This window comes from Neltuma alba, unplaced genomic scaffold (assembly GCF_004799145.2).
Source record: "Neltuma alba isolate B1F8T4 unplaced genomic scaffold, ASM479914v2 tig00011128_pilon, whole genome shotgun sequence".
NCBI classification, from domain to species: Eukaryota; Viridiplantae; Streptophyta; class Magnoliopsida; order Fabales; family Fabaceae; genus Neltuma; species Neltuma alba.
This window is the reverse complement of record NW_021635864.1, coordinates 498,104-518,686: the sequence shown is the minus strand read 5'-3', so window position 1 is coordinate 518,686 and position 20,583 is coordinate 498,104. Positions and strand designations below refer to the sequence as shown.

General features: G+C 36.1%; 4 protein-coding genes, 1 long non-coding RNA gene and 1 other non-coding gene across 10 annotated transcripts; 4 read left to right on the top strand and 2 right to left on the bottom strand.

The window, feature by feature from the left end:
* Nucleotides 1–111: 111 nt before the first annotated feature.
* Nucleotides 112–19,344, bottom strand: LOC114761619 (LIM domain-containing protein WLIM1-like). The gene is made up of 6 exons (XM_028951035.1): nt 19,334–19,344; nt 1,984–2,141; nt 1,081–1,177; nt 943–986; nt 765–854; nt 112–650 (listed from the first exon to the last, which is right to left on the bottom strand). The coding sequence occupies exons 2-6, from the start codon at nt 2,116–2,118 to the stop codon at nt 429–431; spliced, it is 588 nt and encodes a 195-aa protein (XP_028806868.1). The 5' UTR covers nt 2,119–2,141; nt 19,334–19,344; the 3' UTR covers nt 112–428.
* On the top strand, nt 2,873–7,849 carry LOC114761639 (uncharacterized). The gene is made up of 2 exons (XM_028951052.1): nt 2,873–2,953; nt 7,074–7,849. Exons 1-2 carry the CDS (start codon nt 2,873–2,875, stop codon nt 7,827–7,829), a joined length of 837 nt encoding a protein of 278 aa, XP_028806885.1. The 3' UTR covers nt 7,830–7,849.
* TRNAP-UGG (transfer RNA proline (anticodon UGG)) lies at nt 3,269–3,340 on the top strand. Its single transcript has one exon. It is a non-coding gene; the product is annotated as a tRNA-Pro (tRNA).
* Nucleotides 11,291–11,813, top strand: LOC114761623 (uncharacterized). Its single transcript, XR_003742177.1, has 2 exons — nt 11,291–11,357; nt 11,738–11,813. It is a non-coding gene; the product is annotated as an uncharacterized LOC114761623 (long non-coding RNA).
* On the top strand, nt 13,593–16,124 carry LOC114761621 (uncharacterized). 2 transcript variants are annotated; one of them, XM_028951040.1, is made up of 4 exons: nt 13,593–13,905; nt 14,375–14,480; nt 14,726–14,786; nt 15,789–16,124. In XM_028951040.1, exons 1-3 carry the CDS (start codon nt 13,793–13,795, stop codon nt 14,738–14,740), a joined length of 234 nt encoding a protein of 77 aa, XP_028806873.1. In that variant the 5' UTR covers nt 13,593–13,792; the 3' UTR covers nt 14,741–14,786; nt 15,789–16,124. The 2 variants fall into 2 exon arrangements, with proteins under 2 accessions (XP_028806873.1, XP_028806872.1); XM_028951039.1 differs by having other exon boundaries at nt 13,597–13,905; nt 14,726–14,781.
* Nucleotides 16,495–20,583, bottom strand: LOC114761615 (protein NPGR1). 4 transcript variants are annotated; one of them, XM_028951029.1, is made up of 7 exons: nt 19,941–20,583; nt 19,775–19,866; nt 19,384–19,664; nt 19,011–19,269; nt 17,541–18,778; nt 17,243–17,390; nt 16,495–17,131 (listed from the first exon to the last, which is right to left on the bottom strand). In XM_028951029.1, the coding sequence occupies exons 3-7, from the start codon at nt 19,573–19,575 to the stop codon at nt 16,800–16,802; spliced, it is 2,169 nt and encodes a 722-aa protein (XP_028806862.1). In that variant the 5' UTR covers nt 19,576–19,664; nt 19,775–19,866; nt 19,941–20,583; the 3' UTR covers nt 16,495–16,799. The 4 variants fall into 4 exon arrangements, with proteins under 4 accessions (XP_028806862.1, XP_028806863.1, XP_028806861.1 ...); XM_028951030.1 differs by having other exon boundaries at nt 19,775–19,862; XM_028951028.1 differs by having other exon boundaries at nt 20,123–20,583.

The following is a 20,583-nucleotide window of genomic DNA, read 5'->3' as shown; positions in this document are numbered from 1 at the left end:
ATTTGCAGTCTACAATCACTTGAAAAGAAAAAAAAAAGGTTATGTGTATGTTCTATTGAGGGAAAAGAAATTTGGTGTCACTTAGTAAGTAAACTGGGGAGACGAATGATACGAGAAACAGAAATCAATGAGTGTTTCAAGTGCTGAAGTACTTAGTCTCAATCACGTTAATCGAATCAAATGCTCTTGACAACTCATTGTGGTATCAACAACCTCACAACAGAATCCAAAAGCAAATTCAAATTATGAAGATCCATCCACACACATGAACTGGAAACAGAGGAATACAATATCAGTTGCGGGAAAAAGCTTGATGGACTCCAAATAAATGGTAAAAACCAGAAACGCAGGCAAAAGGGGCAGAGAATATAGGAAATTGAAATCAGGCAAATATCCTCTGGTTTTGTCAGCGACCTCGTGTCTAGGCACTAGGCAGCAACTTCTTCCCCATTGATCTTGTCATTTGTTTCACTCTTGTCATGATCACCTTCAAGCTGGCTTAAGTTGCCCTTCTCCTTGATTAGTTGGATATGGTGGTGTTTGCAGTAGAGTTTACCCTCGTGCGCAATGTAGTTCGACGGACTTATAACACACCCACCATGGCAGCATTTGAAACAGCTCTTGTGGTAAGGCGTTCCATTTACAGTAACCTATAGTTGAAAGAGTAGTAGTTTAAACCTCTGCATCAATGATCAATGGTTCAAATTACGGAAAGCAAATCAATTGTGTGGCATTGGATGCTGTGGGCTCAATGAGCCAACTACCTTCTCAGTTGGGTAGACTGTTTTCTGACAACCAGTACATTTATCTCTGGTACCACCAAACATACTCGAGACTTTGGTTACTGCAGGTTTCTGGTTTAACAGCGCAACAATTAGATGAATGCCAAAAAGTTGAAAATGTTCTTTGCTGCAAGAACCTTAGATTTAAGGATTTTTTTACCTCAGTGTCAATTTGTTTTTCTGGTTTTGCAATTTTTGGTGTTCCTAATCAGGCAAAATGAAGTAGGGTTGATTGAGTTAGTGAGAAGATTAAAAAATGAGTTGAACTTAATGATTGGAGCGTTTGACCCTTTGTTACCTTCGAAGCTTTTCTCAAGACTGCCAGTTCTTTTGAAAATTTGGTCGAAGTGTGGCTTGCAATAAAGAACTCCCTCAAAAGAATTGTAGTTGCTAAGCTGCAAAATACATTGATCAGTTGGTAAACTTACAAAAACTGTCATCTAGTAATTTTCCCAGAGCATCTTAGGAAATGACAGAAACTGATTCCAATATCATGTGCTCATCATCCAGTGATACAACTAAAAAGGTGAAAATCAGGTTACCACGTGAGTTTCTGCTGTGTAAAATGAAAAACAGAGCATCCAAGGGGACAAAGAATCAGATCTACCTTAATTTTCCAGAGTTTGGATAAAAGCTAAAATTCATCCAGTTCAAAAAATAAACAAATCGTTATCAAAAAAATAAATAAATCAATATATACTTCAATTCAAGCCACAAGAACATATGGATTTCCCTTTTCTCTGGGTGAAAATTAGATAATGAAAGTGTAATACACCAATATTCAGATTTTCCAATATTTCGGGAAAAAAATTCCGGGTATGAAACTAGAAGAATTGTTTTCCACATTGAATCCATGGATTGATCTAGAATTCTTTAGCATCAAATCCTTGTGTGCTTTGGGGACACAAATTTCTTCTATATGCAAACCAGAACTGATCGGAAAACATAGAAGACACGATGATACAAGGAACCGATGGAAGTTCTGGCGTTTGATGTGTTCCGGGATGAAAAGGCCTCATTCTAGAACACCAAAGAATTGAATTAAAGTGCAAAAATTGATGTAACTCGCTCTAGTGAATTTATCTTCTTATTCAGAGGATCAACTTTAGACACCAGATCCAATCCTAGAAACTGGAACTAGAACAGCAACTGAGAAGTACATAATCAAGTCTCGGATAAGATCAGAGGGAAAGATAGAGACCTTGAGGGTTCCTTTGCAGTGGTGGCATCGGAAGCAAGCTTTATGGTACACTCGGTTATCTGCTGTTAGTTTATCAACCAAATAAACTGTTTTGTCACAAGCCATACACTTCTGGGTTGTTCCTGCAAATGCCATCCTTTCTTATCTTTTTCTTTTCTCTGAGTCGCGCCCTTACCCAGTAGAAGCAAGCAGATGATTCTCCGAATGTTTTGAGTTTCTGTTCCAACAGAGCAATGAAGATGATATGAGAAAAAGAGAATGGCAAATGTGTCCAGCAGATAATTGCGGAGACCAAAAGCAGACCTCTTAACAAATATTATGTCATTGACAATCATTGTGTCCAAATCTTATGCACCTAACTACAGTTTTCACCTAGGTATTGTATTTTTCCTTTCACTATCTCTTAACTGTGAGGATGAATGAGTAAATTGCAAGGAATATACCGTAGCTCGTAGCAGGCAAAACAAAAAAGCAAAGCTTTTCCCTGCTGAAGTATCGCCACTTTTACGATTGTTCATGCCTAACTAGCATTGCTTTTTTTTTTTTTTTCATCGCATGACCCTAACATTTTGGCTTTATAATTGACTAATTGTTATTTCTTATTTGAATTGTAAATTACAAGTATCGAGTGAGAGTAGTAATAAACGAGAGCGAGTAGATTATTTTGGTTCAATCAAACTGTATTCCTTTGGAAAGACACTTTGTGATTGGAAGGTCCCATGTCCCCAAATGGGCAACTGTCAGCTATTCATCAGTTAACACCCAGCTGGCCTGCTCTCATTCTCAAGTCTCACTTTTCAGATTATAGCACCTAACCCATATATATTTTCTTCAGTTACAAGGATTGGGGAAGTTCCATTTAAGCCTGAGAGACTATGACAGAGTAAAAATGACATCTTTGCAATTACAGATTCTAACGGACAAGAATGCTGTGTTAGAGCTGGAAGATGGTGTAAACTTGACAGCTTTTGTTAGGTCATGGAGTGAAATAACTTTTTCCACAAAAATATTAGCGTAAGAACTTTGAGATGAACGAAATTAAATGATGGAGATCTGTGTCTGAACAGTGTCTGCACACGAACCTGTAATGATGGTTGTGCCTGTGAATCGGTATTCTTCCATCAACCTTCAATTATGATGACAGCTCGCATTTAGTCAATGAATGCCCCACTTTGCAGTACGCACCTCCCTCCCTGTAAATCTTCCGTGTAGCTGTAAATTTCATCAATTGATTATTACTGCAGTTTTGGTTAGAGTCTAATAATTACAATTCCATTAGCAAATCGGGCGTTTGGTCTAGTGGTATGATTCTCGCTTTGGGTGCGAGAGGTCCCGAGTTCGATTCTCGGAACGCCCCCCCTTTTTTTTTTAATTATCTTTTGTATCTTAGCTTCCGAAATCTTGTGCTTTCTTTGTAGTTTTTTCGCTTTAATGAGTCCGTGGGATTCTCTGACTCTAATAAATGCAGCGGCAGGGTCTGGCAGCGCCCTCTGGATCGGCCTTTTTTTTTTTTTGGGGACCTGTAGATCAGCATAGTTTGTTCTTTCAGCAGAAATTTCTGGGAGAAGTCAGCGTCAGCAGGAACATGTGAAATCCGAAGAGCATAAATTATGAGGTTGACTTTTTGGCCAAAAAAATTATGAGGTTGACTTTAAGGACCGCACTGTTGTTTTGACCGTAAGAGGCTTACTTGAGTTTTTAATAATATGGGCAGCAAATCTCGAGTCAAGGCTCCTTGGCACCCAAGGAAATTATATCCTGATAGCTTCGTCTCCAAACCAATAATGACCCGCTCAAAAAGAAGGGACAATAAACAAATTGTTCAATCGTTGCCCTGTTTTCACAAGGTCAGAGGGACTAAATGACAAACCCAGGAGTTCCATAATTTCATATTCTGACTATTTCAAGTAGACTTCTATAATTTCTGAGAAGGTAAAATAATCTCGAGGGAACACGGTTTTTATTTTTATAAGAAGCTGCAGAGCTTTGAAAATACTATAATCGAAGTCTTACCAATTCCTAAGAGGCATTGGATCTTTTTACAAGGTATTATTAAAATAAGCGAAGACCATTTCAGAACGTTATATCATGTATATAATAGTACAAGATAAAGGCAATTTGAGTTCTGGTCAAAGCTTCTATATTGTAAGGAAGGATCTGTTTACCATTGCGCCTTCCATTTTTTGTGTTACTCAGTAGAATTCAGTGCATGGATGCGCTTGAAAAAGTCCGACGTTGACTCGTGAAAATTTACCTTACAGGCATACTTGCAAAAAAGGAAAAAGTAAACGTGCTTTATTACTACATATTATTGTATTTAAACCTTTTGACGGATAAATAAGTTAATGCATCAAGATGAAAAAGTTAAAATTCATAGCAAGCCATTTACTTCAGGTTCAGGCACATTTAGCCCAAAATGCCATCAATTCTCTATGTACTACTTCTGGTTTTTAATATAAAAGCTCATTTAAATTTTATTTTGATAATAAATATAAGATCTTAATTCATTTTGTCTCTCATATTTATTTACTTTTACAGTAGTCATCTAACAATAATAATTTTAGCTAATACACTTGATTATTAGTAAGGATATTTTAAAAAAAAACACATCTATTTATTATAAATAATTAGTTTAATTAATTTTTTCAATCTACTCAAATTAGACGAGAAGAAGTATTAGATTTTGTTCAAAATAAATAAGTAGAAACTATTAAAAATATTACTAATTTAAAAATAAATCTTATTTTTGCTCTCAAGAAAATATTACTACTTCCGGTTGTAATTATAAATATTAGTTAACTAATTTAAAAAAATTAAAAAATAAGTTAAGTTAATTATTTATGATAAATAAGTATTGTCTTTCTTAAAATTATCTTGTTAATCAAATATATTGGCTAAAACTATCATTATTAGAAGGACTATCTTGAAAAAAATGCATAAATATGAAAGACAAAGTGAATTAGGATCTTATATTTAGAATCAAAATAAAAATCAAACAAGATCTTATATTAAGAATCAGAGGTAGTATAAGCTAAAAATAACTTTTGATATCTGGTTCTAAATATAAAACATATTTTGTAGTGTAATAATTACATTATAAAATGAGTATTATATTTAGGAGCGAAGGTGCACATTTTTTGTTGGATTATATTTAAATGCACATTACAAAACAAACACTTAAATTTAGAAACATATAGTTACGAACATGATGACATCAATGATGGCATCGACCATGATCTTGTGGGAATCTCAGTCAGACCTCAGCATTGGCGGCAAGCATATATTTTAAATAATTAAAAACCGAAAAATATGAGAACAACGTATTACGTGTATGCTATAATGTTGCATTTATGTAAATAATCAGATGTTAATTATGCTCATCATGCGATATTTAAAAATGTAGATCACATTCACATAATTGATACTCTATGTAGTAAAAGTAGCTTGTATTTTCAACCGGAGCAGCTGGTTATCACAAAATACTACTCCTCCGGTCCTAATTATAAGACCCAATTGACTTATTTGAAGAGATTAAGGAAGTAAGTTAAGTTGGTTATTTATAATAAATAAGTGTTGTCATTCCTAAAATATCCTTGCTAATTAAATATATTGGTTAAAACTATCATTATTAGAAGGATTATCTTGAAAAAAATACATAAATATAAGAGACAAAATGGATTGGGGTCTTATAATTAGGACCAAATAAAAAGTCAAATGGGGTCTTATAATAAGGACCGGAGGAGTAATAAGGTCCTATAAAAATAATTAAGAAACTCTGGACATTTGATAAAATGAATTTTCCAAGAGATAAATACGACTATACACACTATGAACTTTACAAAAAGTTTGTTTCAGAAAACAAATTGATAAGAATTCAGACTTTGAGACATAATAAATTGACAGTTACATCAGTGAATGGATAGATGTTGGGCCGTTATTATTTATTATTACTAAAACAAAAAATATTTCCCATATTTGTTTGGCTGCCCAACCACCCTTGTGGCGTTTAATTTCAGCCGGTGACCTTCTCGAACACATTCATTCATCTGCCGGCTAATAATTTCGATAAACTACAGCAGAAGTCATTCTTTTTTTAATTTCTCTTTAGTAAATTTATCTACATTATTTTTGTTTAAAAAAACTTCCTTTGCTGTAAAGTTGAAATTCCAAATGAAATTAAGCAATTAAATTGAAATAAAAAAAACATAAAACTTAATACTGATAGTGACTATCAAATAATCAAGCCGATCAATTTGGATAGAATAAAATGAAGTTAAAAATTAAAAGATTGCAAATATATTCTAGGCTTACTATGCATTCGAAGTATTTTTTCGGGTGTTGAAATATTTTGTAGTATGTCTAGCGTTCTGAAATATTTTTTTAAAATGCATCCAGTACTTTGAAGTTTTTTTTTGTATATTTAGCACTCTAAAATATTTTTTCAAATATGTCTAGCATCCAAAAATAGTTTTTTGTGTATCCAATACCAAAACAAAAAAAATACCTCAGGTAATACACACACCTGATAAATCTTTTAGGGTACTGAATATAATGTTAAATATACCTAAAAAAAATTTTAAAACACGGAATCTACCTTACTCCTATTTTTTATTTCATTCTTATAGCGTCATTGTGAAAATCACTGCATCCAATGCATACGCTACACTGTAACATCTGTATTTAATATAAAATTATTTCATAATGTAAATATATTTTTTAAAAAAATCCTTGTGGTGTTATTATAAAAAGATGTGCACCGATGCCCATCTTTCTCCCCAAGCAACAGCAACATGTTTATTTTGTAATCCCCAACTCAATTTCTTCGAAATAGTAACAAATAAAACATGCTAAGAAGTCAAAGATAAACCATTTTCACCACGTCACAAGCTTCCTCTTCCACATTTTTTTAATTTTAAGCCTTTTGAATTGTCATACATCCCCTCTTCTGGTTTGATTCAGTCTCCCCTTCACACCTCTTCAATAGTTCAATATATATACACTCTTTCCGCTTTCATCCTCTGTTTCAATTCAATCCACCACTTATCAAATTCCCAAAAATATCAAATACCCAGAATTTCCCTTATGCTCAGAACATTCAGTGTGGTGCTTTTCATCACGAGGAAGAAGATGAAGCTTGTCGTAAGAGCTCTGATTTTTCCGCCTCGCCAAAATCTAAAAATTGCAAAAGCCATAGCAAGTCAGGCAAGAACAATAATCCTTACTCGACGATTGGGCGGGATAAATTTTCTGCACTCCTAGCTGATCTGGACGAGAAGAGGCAGAAGATTTACTCGCAGACAAACCCTCACGATATCTCTTTCGTTCGCTTCGTCTACACCGAAACAGATGACTTCGTCCCTGTGGTGGTCAAATCGAAGAACAAGGACCCACGGAAGCACAAGAGCGAAGAGCTGAAAGTAAGACCAGCTGCGCCTGTAATTTCGGAGCCAGTCGATAATAACAAGGCCGCCATTGAATCTTCTGGTGTGGAAGAATATTCTAGAAGGCGTTCCAATGCGGAATCTGATCACAGAAAGGCGGAGAAGACGAGGGTTCCTTGGAACATGTGGAGACGACCGTCGGAGTATCTGCCAATAGTGATGATATTGATTTTAGTGTTCTTGATTGTGTTTGGGCGATCGGCGGCGACTCTGTGCACCTGTATTGTGTGGTATATTGTGCCGAGCCTGCCGGCATTGAAGGAAAGCTCGAAATCGAGAAAGTCAGCGAAGAAGAAAGAGTATGTGAAAGGCATGAATGAGAAGAAGAAGGAGGGTAATGGGTTGGGATCGCCGACACAGAGAGCAAAATCTCCGGGAAGGCACGGCCATCGGAAAAGCTGGTGAAGGTGATCTGAGATTCATCCCTTTTAAAAAACAAAAAAACAAAATTCTTGTACAATCCCATGGTCTCTTTTTTTTTGTGAATACAAGTCGTGACATGTTGTGGGTGTAAATTTTTGCTAGGATATTAAGGCTGATCTTATGGTAATCATCAAAGAAAAATTAATTGTATATAGTTGTTCTGTGAGAGCAAGCGGCCATGCTGGATTGTCGAACAATTCTGGCCTCCAACGAAAAGCATAAAATCCAGGCTTAACTAACACCTAATTAAAATTTTAAAAAAATTTGCCAGCCTGATTAAAATTAAAATTTACACAAAGACCTCACTTACCAAATAATTACAAAAAAATTAATCCACATGTCTTTATATATTTCTCAAAATGGTCTTAAATAAAATGATGAAAATTCCGTAAATTCCATAAACTTCTATAGATTGAAATCAGCAGTGTTAAAGGTTTTTAACTCAAAGATGGATGCCTATAACCGATAAAATTATAAGGGTTTAATTTAAGCAAAATAATGTATAAAAATTTTATTCAAAATTGAGATATTCTAAACATATGCAGAATCAAGGGAAAAAAACTTGTAGCCCATTTGGTTTGTAAAATCGGTGGGAATGTAATGAAATGTAATCATAGGAAATGTAATGTAATGGAATGACTATTACAATGAAGTTGTTTGGTACAACATTAAAAGTGGTAAAATTAAATTTACTGCTGTTTATATTTAATTAGATGCGAATAAAACCAAATGGATAAAAATGTCTTCACACACAAATAAAATTCCTAGTACTGTTGTCCCCTGTTAGTCCTTCCTCATCCTCCCTTCTCCTCTCCACATCTTCAACTAGAATGCACTGAAAATCAGGGAAAAAAGTTTCTTCTTTAGTAAAGAAAGTTCTAGAGATTTATATCTAGTAACTTCCACATCATTTTATTTATGGAATCACCCACCCAAGACAAGGAGTTCAATATAGATATTGTAATCAAATGACTTTTTGAAATATGATAACTATTTCTAATTCAAGAGATGAGTCCTATGTGAGGACGCCATGAATTCATTCTATTCGAAATACGGAATCTTATTACATTGAATCCTTAAAAGCTCAAATGAACGAATGATGGAAGATGAATGAATGAATGAAGAACAAACAGGAACAAAGAACAAGAGCAAGAACTTAGGTAGAAATTTAGGAAGAAATAGGGGAATGAGGAACAAGAATGAAGAACAAACAAGAACAATGGAGGAGGAAGGAATGATAAAGGTGCCCATTGGGGGAGGAAAGGTCTTTGGGAATGGTGAGGGTGGAGGGAGATGACAGGGAAGCCAAGGGCAAATAAGGTCTTTTCACATATTTCCATATATTATAATTCCTATTTTTTATTTTTAGTAGTGTAGAATCTTGATGAATTAAGTAATCGCTTTTACAACCTAAATATGCCAACTAAATACTTAGAAGGGGACATTACATTAGAAATTAGAATTATAAGAATCCTGTTGTAATGCATCGAACCAAACAAGCATTTGAAATATGCGATTTACTGCTTTTTTTTCTTTTGCTACTCTAAATATTTTCAATAAAAATAATTCTATTTAAGACAATTAAGGTACTAAATACAGATATTTTAGTAGACGAGAAGTTGGTTTTGTGGCCACAAAAATCACCCCGGCACCCAGAAGCAGAAACCCCCATACCCCCACCAAACACACATACCTACAGGGAACGTCCTCTCCGTAGGTCTGCATCATCTGCAATCAACAGATGTGCTGCCATATCCCGCGAAGACAAAAATAGAAAAGCAAAGAAAGAAAGAAAAAGAAGCCAAAGCCTCAGACGAATTCTGGGGGGCAAATCGTGAGCCAGCTTTATAACATTAGTCCCTCCAGTTAGCCCTCCATTATATTATTATTGTTCGAAAAATTGGACCAAAGCGACTAAGCAAATCGAATTGAGTTAACTTTTAATACAAAAACTAGTTTAATTTTCATTTTAATCATAGACATAAGATCTCTTTTATTTCTCATATAGATTCATTTTTTCTAAGATAGTCCTTATAATAGTTGTATATGTTAAATATTTTATCAAATGATAGTTCTAGCTAATACACTTGATTAGCAAGAGTATTTTAAGAAAGACAATATTTGGTTATTTGTACAAATAATTAACTTAATTTATTTTTTTAATTCACTCAAATTAGTCAACTAACTTTTACACTATCTCCAGTCCTTAATATAAGAGTTAGTTTAACTTTTAATTTGGTTTTAAATATAAAATCTCAATCTACTTTGTTTTTTATATTTATCTATTTTTTTTTAAAATAGTCATTATAGTAGTTGTATATGTTAAAGGTTCAATTAAATGGTAATTTTAGCTAACACATAATTAGTAAGAATATTTTAGAGAAGACAATATGTAACTATTACAAATAACTAATTCAATAATTTTTTTAATCCACTCAAATTTTATGTTGAGAGTACAAAATAATATTAAGAATTGGAGGGAGCGTTAGACAAGAGTTCGACGTCGCTGAGCTTTTTCAGTTGTCAAAGTTTTTTCCCTGGTTCACCCAAGCCACCCGCGAGAGGTATGATTCTTCATCCTTCAATTCTGATGGCAATTGTCAAGTATATGAGATGCGCTTAGCAAGAACAGAGGAGGAAGTGAAACAAAAAAAAAACAAAAATAGCCCCGTTTATAATAATAAATAAATAAAAAGAATGTTTTAAATTTATATTTTACATAATAAATAGTTACACTTTAAGTAATCTCTTCAATAAATGTACGTTTTTAAAATCATTCTTTCGCATCCCCCGCCTAAATTTTGTGATACGTCACCATATTCACGAGTTGCAGATAGTGATTTATTCAGATAAAAAAATATTGTGACTTCTTTCATCCACTGTGATGTCTAAAAAACTATTACTACTAAAAGCTAGTTGATTATTTTGAAAAGATTAAAAAAATAAATTAAGTTAGTTATTTGTAATAAATAGGTGTTGTCCTTCCTAAAATATCCTTATTAATCAAGTTTATTACCTAGAACTATCATTATTAGAGGGACTATTTTGAAAAAAAATGTATAAATATGAGAGACAAAGTGGATTGGGGTCTTATAATTAGAGTCAAAATAAAAGTCGAATGAAATCTTATATTAAGGATCAGAAGTAGTACAAAATAAAATTTAGGATAAGTCATAGCATTTAAAAATAAAAAGACTAAAGTATACTTTTAGATATTTAACTTTACACAATGTTTCATTTTGATGCATTAACTTTTTTTTTTGGTGAAAGAAAGGGGCCAAGCCCAACCATTATGACAACTATTCTTCTCGGGGTTTCAAAGCCAGAAGCATCCATCTTGATGAGTTCTTCAATCCAGCCAGGTGGGGTTGCCCAAGTAAGGTGTCTTGCGTTCATCTCATTACTCATCGTTGCAAGCTTATCAGCGACCTGATTTCCCTCCCTGAAGACGTGATTAAATTCAACCTGCCATTGCAACTTAAGAAGATCCTTTAGTTTTCTAGAGATCAGGTAACTACCCTTAATTCTAGACTCCTGCTTGATTTCTTGGATTATCTGATCTGCATTGCACTCTACTTCTATCTTCTCAAAACCCATTTGCCTGCATAACAGTAGCCCTTCAATAATCCCCCAAGCTTCAGCCTGTCTAATGTCACATTTCTCCAGTTTCACTGTAAAACCACACAACCACTCTCCACAATCTCCCCTTATGACTCCTCCGCATCCTGCTTCCCCTTTATGGTTAATGCTTCCATCAGTATTAAGCTTGCACCAATCTTTTTTTGGGGGTAACCATTTAATCCTTCTAATTTCCACTTGTTGATTATTATCTCCCTATTCTTCCTGCCTCCCAGCATAATTTCTGATGTATTGTTTAATAATTGCATTAGCTCTCCAAGGTTGGTTAAAGGCGTCATCATGTGCTTTGCAGTTCCTCCAATACCATATGAACCAGCAACAGGTAGCGGAAACTTCAGGCCATTAGTCCTCTTCTAGCTTGTATCCCTTTTGAAGAACATTTTTCTGGATCCACTTTTCCCAATTACCTTTGAAAAAAGAGTTCCTTTTTTATTCAGGTATGAGTTTCTTTCATATTATTGAAGCTGTTGGACAATCCCTCATAGCATGAATAAGGTCCTCCTTTGCCTGACGACAGCTTTTACAAATTCCTTGTCCGCCATCCCATTTGCTTGTTATTTCTTGTGTGGGGAGTTTGTTATGAAATGCTCTCTAGAGAAAAACTTTGATTCTTTTTGGAACTTGAAGTTTTCAAACCTTTCTCCAAAACATGTTGTTTCTTTGTTCAGGTAACCTAGTTAGTGCTCTGTAGGTGCTCGCTATTGTGAATTCTCCTCTTGTATATGGGCTCCAAGCTAGCATATCCATCCCTTGGTCTCTCAGTCTCGGTGCCTTTCCCAGTTTATCCCTTATTTGTTCCGGCAGTACCTGTTCCAAGGTAGCGATATCCCATGTACCATCCTCTCTCACTAAGTCCTTCAAACAAAGAGAGAGATCTATGTTTTGAGTATCCAGCGCATGTGTGATTAATCTGCCTGCTCCTCTGATCCAATGATCCGTCCATACTCGAGTTAATTCCCCATTTCTGACCTCTATGAAGGCATGTTCTTCAAACAACTCCTTTACGCTTGCATAGTTCTTTCTAGAGGTGTGAATCAGTGCGCTTAACTAACATTTCTTTTCCCCCTTTCTTGTTCTCTGCAGTATTTTGCTTTCAAAACTTGTGTTCATAGTGCTGTAGGTTAACTTTTGAATTTCCATAGTAACTTTAAGAGGAAGGCATCGTTCATTACCTGTAATGATTTTACTCCCACTCCCCTATGTTCTTTGGGTTGACATAACTTGTCCCAAGATAAGGCATGCCATCTCGATTTCCTTCTTGTTCCCCCCAGATGAATTGTCGCTGTGCTTTTTCAATTTCCTTTATAATTTCTTTTTCAATTGGTCCATTAACTTTGAAAGTAAATTTTTAGCTCTCTAACCTTAAAACTGTTAATAAAAAATAATGATATTGAGTTTTTCAATGCTGATAAAACATTACTAAATACTAGCATATTAAGTTTAATATTCAAAACAATCATAATTGTTATAAAAAATATCATTTAAGACCAACAATTATGGAGGTAAAAAAACTAAAAGGATACTTTTTAAAGTTAAGGGATTAAAGTAAAACCTTACATAAAGTTAAAAAACTAAATGTATACTTTAACCAAATAAAAAACATCTTGACTTATTTGGAAAACCGTTAGTCCATGCGAAAATGTCAACAAAAAAAAAGCTAAGATAAATGGTATACTCCACTAGTTATATATGTGGAAAAATGGCAAAAAAAGACTCCTAAAATAAAAAAATTATAAATTGAAATATATGATAATATTAGTATGAGTTTTGACAACAATTTTTATACACGGGTGCTTGTGTGCAATTTTTTATTTTAACAGTTTTTTTTTTTGGGATTTCCCTGTATATATTGTGCTGGGAAAAAAACACTATTTTTATTTACTGCAACTCATTTTTTAATTTCATATATTGCCTTTTGATGGCCAGAAAATAATGCATTTTATTTCTGAAATAAAGACACCGTGTGTGGGGCCCCATTAATTGGACAAAATACACGTAGTGTTCAGCTTTTTTTTTGACCGAAAGTGTTCAGCTTTTATCTCATCTGAAACCGAAAATCAAATTAAAGAAACGAACCTTCCAACAAATGCTGGGAATGGCAGGCGCAATGGATAAATCATAAATAGGAGGAAAGCACGCGTTTTATACACGAGAGCCTGATTATAATATCAGAAAAAGGAACATGAGAATATCCACAATACGAAGGAAGTCAAACCCGAGAAGGTGAAGAAAGAAAGGATAATCAGAGGAATCGAGAAAGTAGATTGAACAGAAAAACAGTCAGGGACGGTCTGATAGACGGCAAGATGGGGCTGTGCTTTGGTTGCTTCGGCGGAGGCGACAAGCGAATGACCAAAGAAGAGGAGAGATTGGCCTCTGAAGAAGCTCGCGCTAACGCCGCCGCAGCCGCCCAGAGAAGGCAATCCCTCCTCCCTCCCCTTTTTACTGTGAATTCATTTTCTTTTTACAATTTAAGTGTCAAAATTGATGAATTCGTGAAAATATTTCGCCAATTTGGGTTTTGATGGAATACCGGCATTGAATATTGGAATCTTTGATCATCAGACATTCGAAAATTAATCTATCGGAGTAATAACTATGCATGAGGTTTGTGAATCTTGACGGATTCATCCTTAACCTAAATTGATAGGATAACAGGAAAAGACATGTATGAGACATCCTTCACATTTTTAACATGCTTGTAAATGAGCATTCGATGGAAGTCCACTGTAATTAGTAGATGAAGCATAAAACAGAGACTTGCTATGAATAGGTGAAGCCCCAAAACGAAACACAACAGATGCTTGGACCTCCTCATGCGACGGTGATGACAGAATAGGACTACAGTTAATGTTGGCCTAACTTATATGTTCTGATTGTAACTGCAGGCAAGAACAATTTGATAATTCAGCGGCAGGACGAGCTGCACGTGCACAGCAACAGGCAATGGCAAAGCAATCTGCAAACACCAACAAAGGCGAGCCAGTTCTAAAGGTATAATGATTCAAGATAACTTTTTTGGTTTTTTGGCGAGTATTGATTTTTGCTGTTTGTTAAATCTGCTAGTGTCCTTGTATAAATCAAAATGGACTCGATCCATGTTAATTATGAATATTTTTACACGACTCTTGTTTTTCAAAATATTGATCTTTAATGTGCTACTTTGTTCTTTGTGCATCTTGACTAACAATCTTAAATGGTTTAGAACTTGTAATACGGTTTGTCAATTGTGGATGCAGTGGCAGATGGGTTGAGGTTCAGGAATTGTCTGTCACAATGTCAAATTCCTTGTAAGGTGAGGTGAATAATCAATCTGATCAAATTTATGTGGCCTGTTGTTTGGTTGTACATGTTTGTTCAGTTAGTTCAGTTCTGATAAAAGGAACTCAAGTTTTTCCAATGGAAGAATTCATTGAGACAATCGGCATTAATATTTTAATGATTCCATCCTCAGTTGATGATCCAAGCTACATTCATCACCATTAAATTTTCTCATGTTATTGTTTTTACATGTATGCATGGACTGGATATTTCCAATCGAACTTGTAAACTATTTTTGTACCAAATCAATTTGACAAGGTCAAAGAAATCTAGCAAACCAATCTGTTGAATGCTGAGGTTGGTTTGGTGGTTCTTCTGCCGTAAATTTGGCCAAAATATCTGGAGCCCAGGTTTAAGGCCTTTGTGGAAGACAAACTTTCTTTTTCCCAATAATAAGAAGTCAAACGTGTTTGACTTTTTGTTGTGTATATACATAAAGAAAGCTCGGCGTTACAACAATGCAGCTGATTTCACTGTTTTATTTGGCCAAAAACCATTTTCACTGGTTCAACCAAGCTCTAATAGCAGTTTTAAGGGCCAAATCAATTTTGTATCAGGCATACATGCTTTGAAAAAAGAAGAAGAATAATGACCAAGTCCATAATCTTTCCTACACGTTATGAATATATGATTAAAAGATAGAGTCAGTAGCTTTGGTCGAGATTTGGCTAATTGTGTGCATGTTAATTGTCTAATTTATTTTTTTCCCTTCATTTTACTCCTGGATCAAGCCTACCTTGCTTTTCCCCTCCTTTTGGACTTAAAACCTACCTTGTTGAAAAGAAAACTACTTTGACTAAAGCCAAGCTGTCTGACCTTCTGAATCAAAGATTACCTAATTGGATTGGATGAGCTTACTGCTTTTTTCTAGTTATTAGCCTAAAGTCGCTCCTAAGGGCATAATGCCTGTGACATGCTGAACCTTATTTCTCTGATTAGTGTCATTCCCTCGTTGTGATCGGTTCTTTTTCTGCTTTGCAGTACTACTCATAGGTCCAGTCATATTCTCCATGCAGCCGGATTCCCTTCTTCCAAAGCTGAACAAACGGTCTTTAACGTAACTGCATCATCCATCAAATCTTTGTTGTGTGAGTCCAAGAAATACTCTGATTGTGATGAATTCATGGTGTAAAGGAAACGAGGGTTAGCTTTCAGGATATAGTCAGACATTTTCTATCTTTGTTGATAAAACAGGAACTGGACCACTCTGTTTACTGACTGTAAATTCGGTTGGTTTGTATTTAAATTAAATCGTTGTCGGGAACTGGATTCCTTTTGAAGTATATTGATGTTAACTCATCTCTTTTAGCGTGAGCATATCTATTACACCATTCACATCTTTCTCTCAAGCGGATAAAAACAACTGGAAAACGAGAGGAGGCATCTGACGGATCAACAATTCGATGATTAAATGCATTATTCAAATTCATCTTCTGATCTTCTAAGGGATACACACTAATCTGCCAGAGAAGCAAAAGTTAGATAATGCGATTTAGTTATGCCAGAAGCGCAAGTTAGAGTAATAGGCTTAAAATCTAGTTCAATCCATGTTGCAAGCAAATCCACAATGAGTTTAGAATAACAGTGATGGTGTCCTGGAGGACCATGTGGACCTTCGCTGAAACTAGGCTATCTGAGCTGGATTTACTCGACGCCATGAATGGGCATTTCAAAACAGTAGAGAAAGTTCGAGCAAGTTCCTTTCATGGTGTAGAAATGTAACCATATCGAAATGGCAACAATCAAGCTATTATAATAAAGAGTTAAAACTAAATTCATTGTTTGACAAGATACTGATTGAAGCAAAATTTACTCTATAAATGTATAAAGTAATGTCTTCCTGTATCCATTCAACTGTAACGTGTGAGACATTTGACTGAAGGCTAGAAGTAGCGTGAAGTAGATCTACAGATGAGTAGCTAGAATTGCTATACATATTGAACAAATATCTATTATGCTGTTGATGAAACTTGCTTTCCCTTGAGTGTTCTCTCATCTCGAAGTCTCAATTACCCCCACAAATCTTTCAACTGGAGCTGAAAGCTTTAGCTCATATGCAGCTTGGAAGAAATCTGCTGCTTGCTGCAATGAACCTTCCATTTTCGAAACGAGTCCAAGGTTGAACCACGCATCATGGTTTGTGGGCTCCAAACGCAGAGCGTTCATCAAAAAGCTTCTTGCGATTGGAAGTGATTGCATACCAGCTTTCAACAACAATTCTGCAGTTGAAATGATGCTGGGAACATAATCTGGTTCTATCGACAGCGCAATTGTGAAAGAAACAATGGCCTCCTTGTATAATGATTTAGCTTCAAACAATTTCCCTGCAATTGTGCCGTATCCGTGGAATTTTAGTGTCTCGTTAATGGATAAACTTATCATGTTCATAAACATAACAATGATTAAATAAATACTTGAACAGACAGGTTTCATGCCTGTAATATGCCAACTTCTGGGAGAGAAGAGTTCTATAAGCTGGGCTTTGTCTACACAAGTTTTTGCATCAAGTAAGGCGCCTAGATCGGCATAAATGGTTGCCAAATCCTGCCAGGCTTCCATTTCCAATTTTTTTTCTGTTAAATCCTGCACATGGAAGAGTAAAAATAAGCAAGAAATTTTTTTGCAGAGCTAAGAAAGCTACAGGTGACAACGAGCTTTTTATTTTTTAGCATCTTCCCCCAGACAAGTGTTAATTATTTACAATCACCTTAAGTATTAGTTTAGAGCACATACCTCATGTCTCAGCGTGTTTGCTGGATCGATGTTCTTATATTCAAGCCAAAAATCTTTTCGTGCTTGAATCAGAGCTAGCAAGATTTTGTAGGTCTCTATTGCTTGCTTAGGTTGCTGCCGAGCAATTTGAAGCACAGCTTTCAATCTTAAAAGTTGTAACTGATCTGTCCTTCCAGATTCATCTAAAGCAAAATCAACTACAGTCTCAGCATCCTTAAACCGGTGCTGTGCAGATACAATGAGTGCTAATAGTTGCCAACCTTTTCCTGAGCTACCAACAATCATATCTGAGTACATCACGGCGTTCTCATAAGCTGCCGCTAGATTTCTTTGAACTGCATTTTCCAATCCAAGGCTGAATATCACTTCAGGGTCCCAATTTCCAATTACAGCAGCTTGGTTTAAGGAATTCAAAGACTCTCTTTGACATATAACTCTTTCAGAATCCAGTAGAGAAATTCTAGCTGCAGCCCCATAGCAAACACCAAGAAATTTGTGACCTTGACCCTGAAAGTGTTCACATTGATGCTTGGCTAGATCAATCACTTTCCGTGATAATTTAATGCCTTCATGGGCATGGTTGGGATCTTGGGAACACAGTTTTGCTCCTAATAAAAAGGAAGGAAAATGGGGTATATGCTTTGCTTCGGAACTACCACAAACTTTCATTAGAAGGTTCAATGCTGTTTCATTCTGTCCTGCAGCACTATAACAAAGGGCAAGAAAGTACCACCTCTCAGCACGACTATAAACACCTGGAAGGATCTGCTCAACATGATCTGCCAATGACTCAAACATCCCAACAGTTGAAAGTGCAAATGCAAGATGATCTAATAGGTCAGAATCCCATTCGATTTCCTGAAGTGCTATCTTTCTCATGAGTATTAGTAACAACAGTACAGCTTCTTCAATGTTAGTCTTCGGCGTTGTTACACCCCACACATGCAAATGAGATGGAAGGCTCATTTCAACACCACCATAGAGGAGCGTGACAGCTAAATCTTTCTGCATGGCGGCCAGCCTTTGTGGCTCCAAATTCCATGGCTTGATCAGAGCCCGCCGATATGCAGTGATAGCTTCATCTAGTAACCCTGCATTGGTCCAAAGTACTGGAAGCAACTCTAATGCTCGGTGGAACATCCCTTGCAGTTTACAATCTACGCCAAAACCTTGAGGCATTCCAGCTGGTAGTGCAGAATCAACCGTGTCCAGAATTACTTTGCATTCCTTTGCGGCCTCTGGTAGAGAAAATGTCAGAGTCATTACAATTGGCACCCCTGAGTGTACAAATACACGGAAATTGCAGTTGTTGACATTATTAATGCTAAAGCTACTTCATCTGAGGACGAAATTTTCAACGCCGCGGCACCCACAAACAACATTTTGGATATTTTTGATAACACATCATAATTGAACAACTCACAAGAGGGTTCCAAAATGTATAAAAGAAGCAATAAGATAGTAATATACCAGTGTAGCGTCCGAGTGCCTCCAATGATTTAGCTTTAAGAAGAATAGCCTCAAGAAGCAGGCTTACTGAATGCATTGACATTATAGAGGGAAGCACGCGATCGGCCTTAGAACGTGGTTTTCTTTGCTTGGTTCTCTCAGAAATGGCCCTAATCATCCTTGGAGTCAAACCCTTAATGTCAATCCCCTGAAACACTTGAAGGGCAGCATCGAAATTCCCTCTTTGAAATTCAAGCCTCCCCAACAAAGCCCTAGCTTCCTGTAATTCATCCAAAAAGAAGAATCAAATATCAGTCTACTGTATGCAGAATGATTCCTTGCACCATTTTCATTGTGGTCAATTAAACTTACAAAGAAAGAAATACATCTCTACCTCGTAGTTCAAGGAGAGAGCTTCTTTAAGAGTAGATTCAGCTTCATCTACTTGGGTGTCATCAAATTTAGATTCCCAATCACCAGTCCTCGAAGAGAGCCCACTGGCCGAGAAATCTCTTGTAGCAAGGGACTCCGGCGACTGTGGCGGCTCTTCGAATTTGAATTGCTCCCCGGAACAAGCACACAGCATCTTGGAAAAGAATCGGAGTTTGGATCTTTCCCTCACAAACGATGCAACAAAACCACTTCTCAATGCACCCCTTCACGAGGAATTTTCACCTTCATTGAACAGCAACAGCAAAATGATCATCACATTGAACTGACTAGACAGCGATAACTTTCTACGTTATTCAAAAGAAATGCCAAAATGCCACAAAGCTCCCTTTTACCTCTCAGTTAAGATCTTCAACAGTCAATAGAACACCGGAAAGCGGAGATTCGAAAGTATCCTAGCTTAGACCATTCCATACAAAATCCCTATCTAACAGAGAGCCACAATTCAGAAATCGTCCATACATTTGGGAAAATTTGAATTTAAATAAATGAAAAACGCACCAGAGTTGATAAGGAGAGGAAAGAAGAAAGAGAGCGAAGGTTTTATCAATGCAAAGAGACAACGAGGGAGGTCAGAGAAAGAGAAGAAGACAAAAGGTGGTGCAGAGAAGAACACGGATGTGAGGGAGCTAAGAACTAAGAATGGGCGAAACAATCAATGCGAGGGCAAGCTTTGAAATTACCAAGCACTCGTCGACGCCATGAAAGGTACGCTTCTGTGTGAACAGCTATATATCCGAAACGGGGTTCCACCAAGTGCTGAGCACAACGCCCAAGGGGAGAAGAAAGAAAATGACTGCAGATGCTTCAACAGTGAAAGAGGGAACAAATGTTGCGAACGGGATTCAGTTCACAGATCCGAATTTAAAATGGACCCTCTCAGTATTTTTAATTTTTACTTATCAATGTTACTCTGCGACATGCAGAGCGCAGAAAGCTTGGGCATGAGACGGGGGCCAATAGGAGCAAAGGTGATGGCAGATTCTGCGTTTGGACTTGCAAGTTTCAACGACGTCATAGGGCCTGTTCAGACTTCACAGAGTTTGAAACGAGAAAGGCAGCAATGAATGAAAGGAAAAGACTGTGAGTGAAGAAGAATGAAGGAGGCAGGTAGAGAAGGAAGACCACATTTATTAACAGATGG

Excerpts from the sequence above, each read along its gene's own strand:
- LOC114761619 (XM_028951035.1), bottom strand. The coding sequence starts at position 2,118 with ATGGCATTTGCAGGAACAACCCAGAAGTGTATGGCTTGTGACAAAACA. Across the intron at positions 987-1,080 it reads TCTTGAGAAAAGCTTCGAAG|GAACACCAAAAATTGCAAAA; the intron begins GTAACAAAGGGT and ends TTGCCTGATTAG. Across the intron at positions 651-764 it reads CAGTCTACCCAACTGAGAAG|GTTACTGTAAATGGAACGCC; the intron begins GTAGTTGGCTCA and ends TTTCAACTATAG.
- LOC114761639 (XM_028951052.1), top strand. The coding sequence starts at position 2,873 with ATGACATCTTTGCAATTACAGATTCTAACGGACAAGAATGCTGTGTTA. Across the intron at positions 2,954-7,073 it reads GTGTAAACTTGACAGCTTTT|AACATTCAGTGTGGTGCTTT; the intron begins GTTAGGTCATGG and ends CCTTATGCTCAG.
- LOC114761621 (XM_028951040.1), top strand. The coding sequence starts at position 13,793 with ATGGGGCTGTGCTTTGGTTGCTTCGGCGGAGGCGACAAGCGAATGACC. Across the intron at positions 13,906-14,374 it reads GCCGCAGCCGCCCAGAGAAG|GCAAGAACAATTTGATAATT; the intron begins GCAATCCCTCCT and ends TTGTAACTGCAG.
- LOC114761615 (XM_028951029.1), bottom strand. The coding sequence starts at position 19,575 with ATGCTGTGTGCTTGTTCCGGGGAGCAATTCAAATTCGAAGAGCCGCCA. Across the intron at positions 19,270-19,383 it reads CTCTCTCCTTGAACTACGAG|GAAGCTAGGGCTTTGTTGGG; the intron begins GTAGAGATGTAT and ends GATGAATTACAG. Across the intron at positions 18,779-19,010 it reads GGCACTCGGACGCTACACTG|AGGCCGCAAAGGAATGCAAA; the intron begins GTATATTACTAT and ends TTTCTCTACCAG.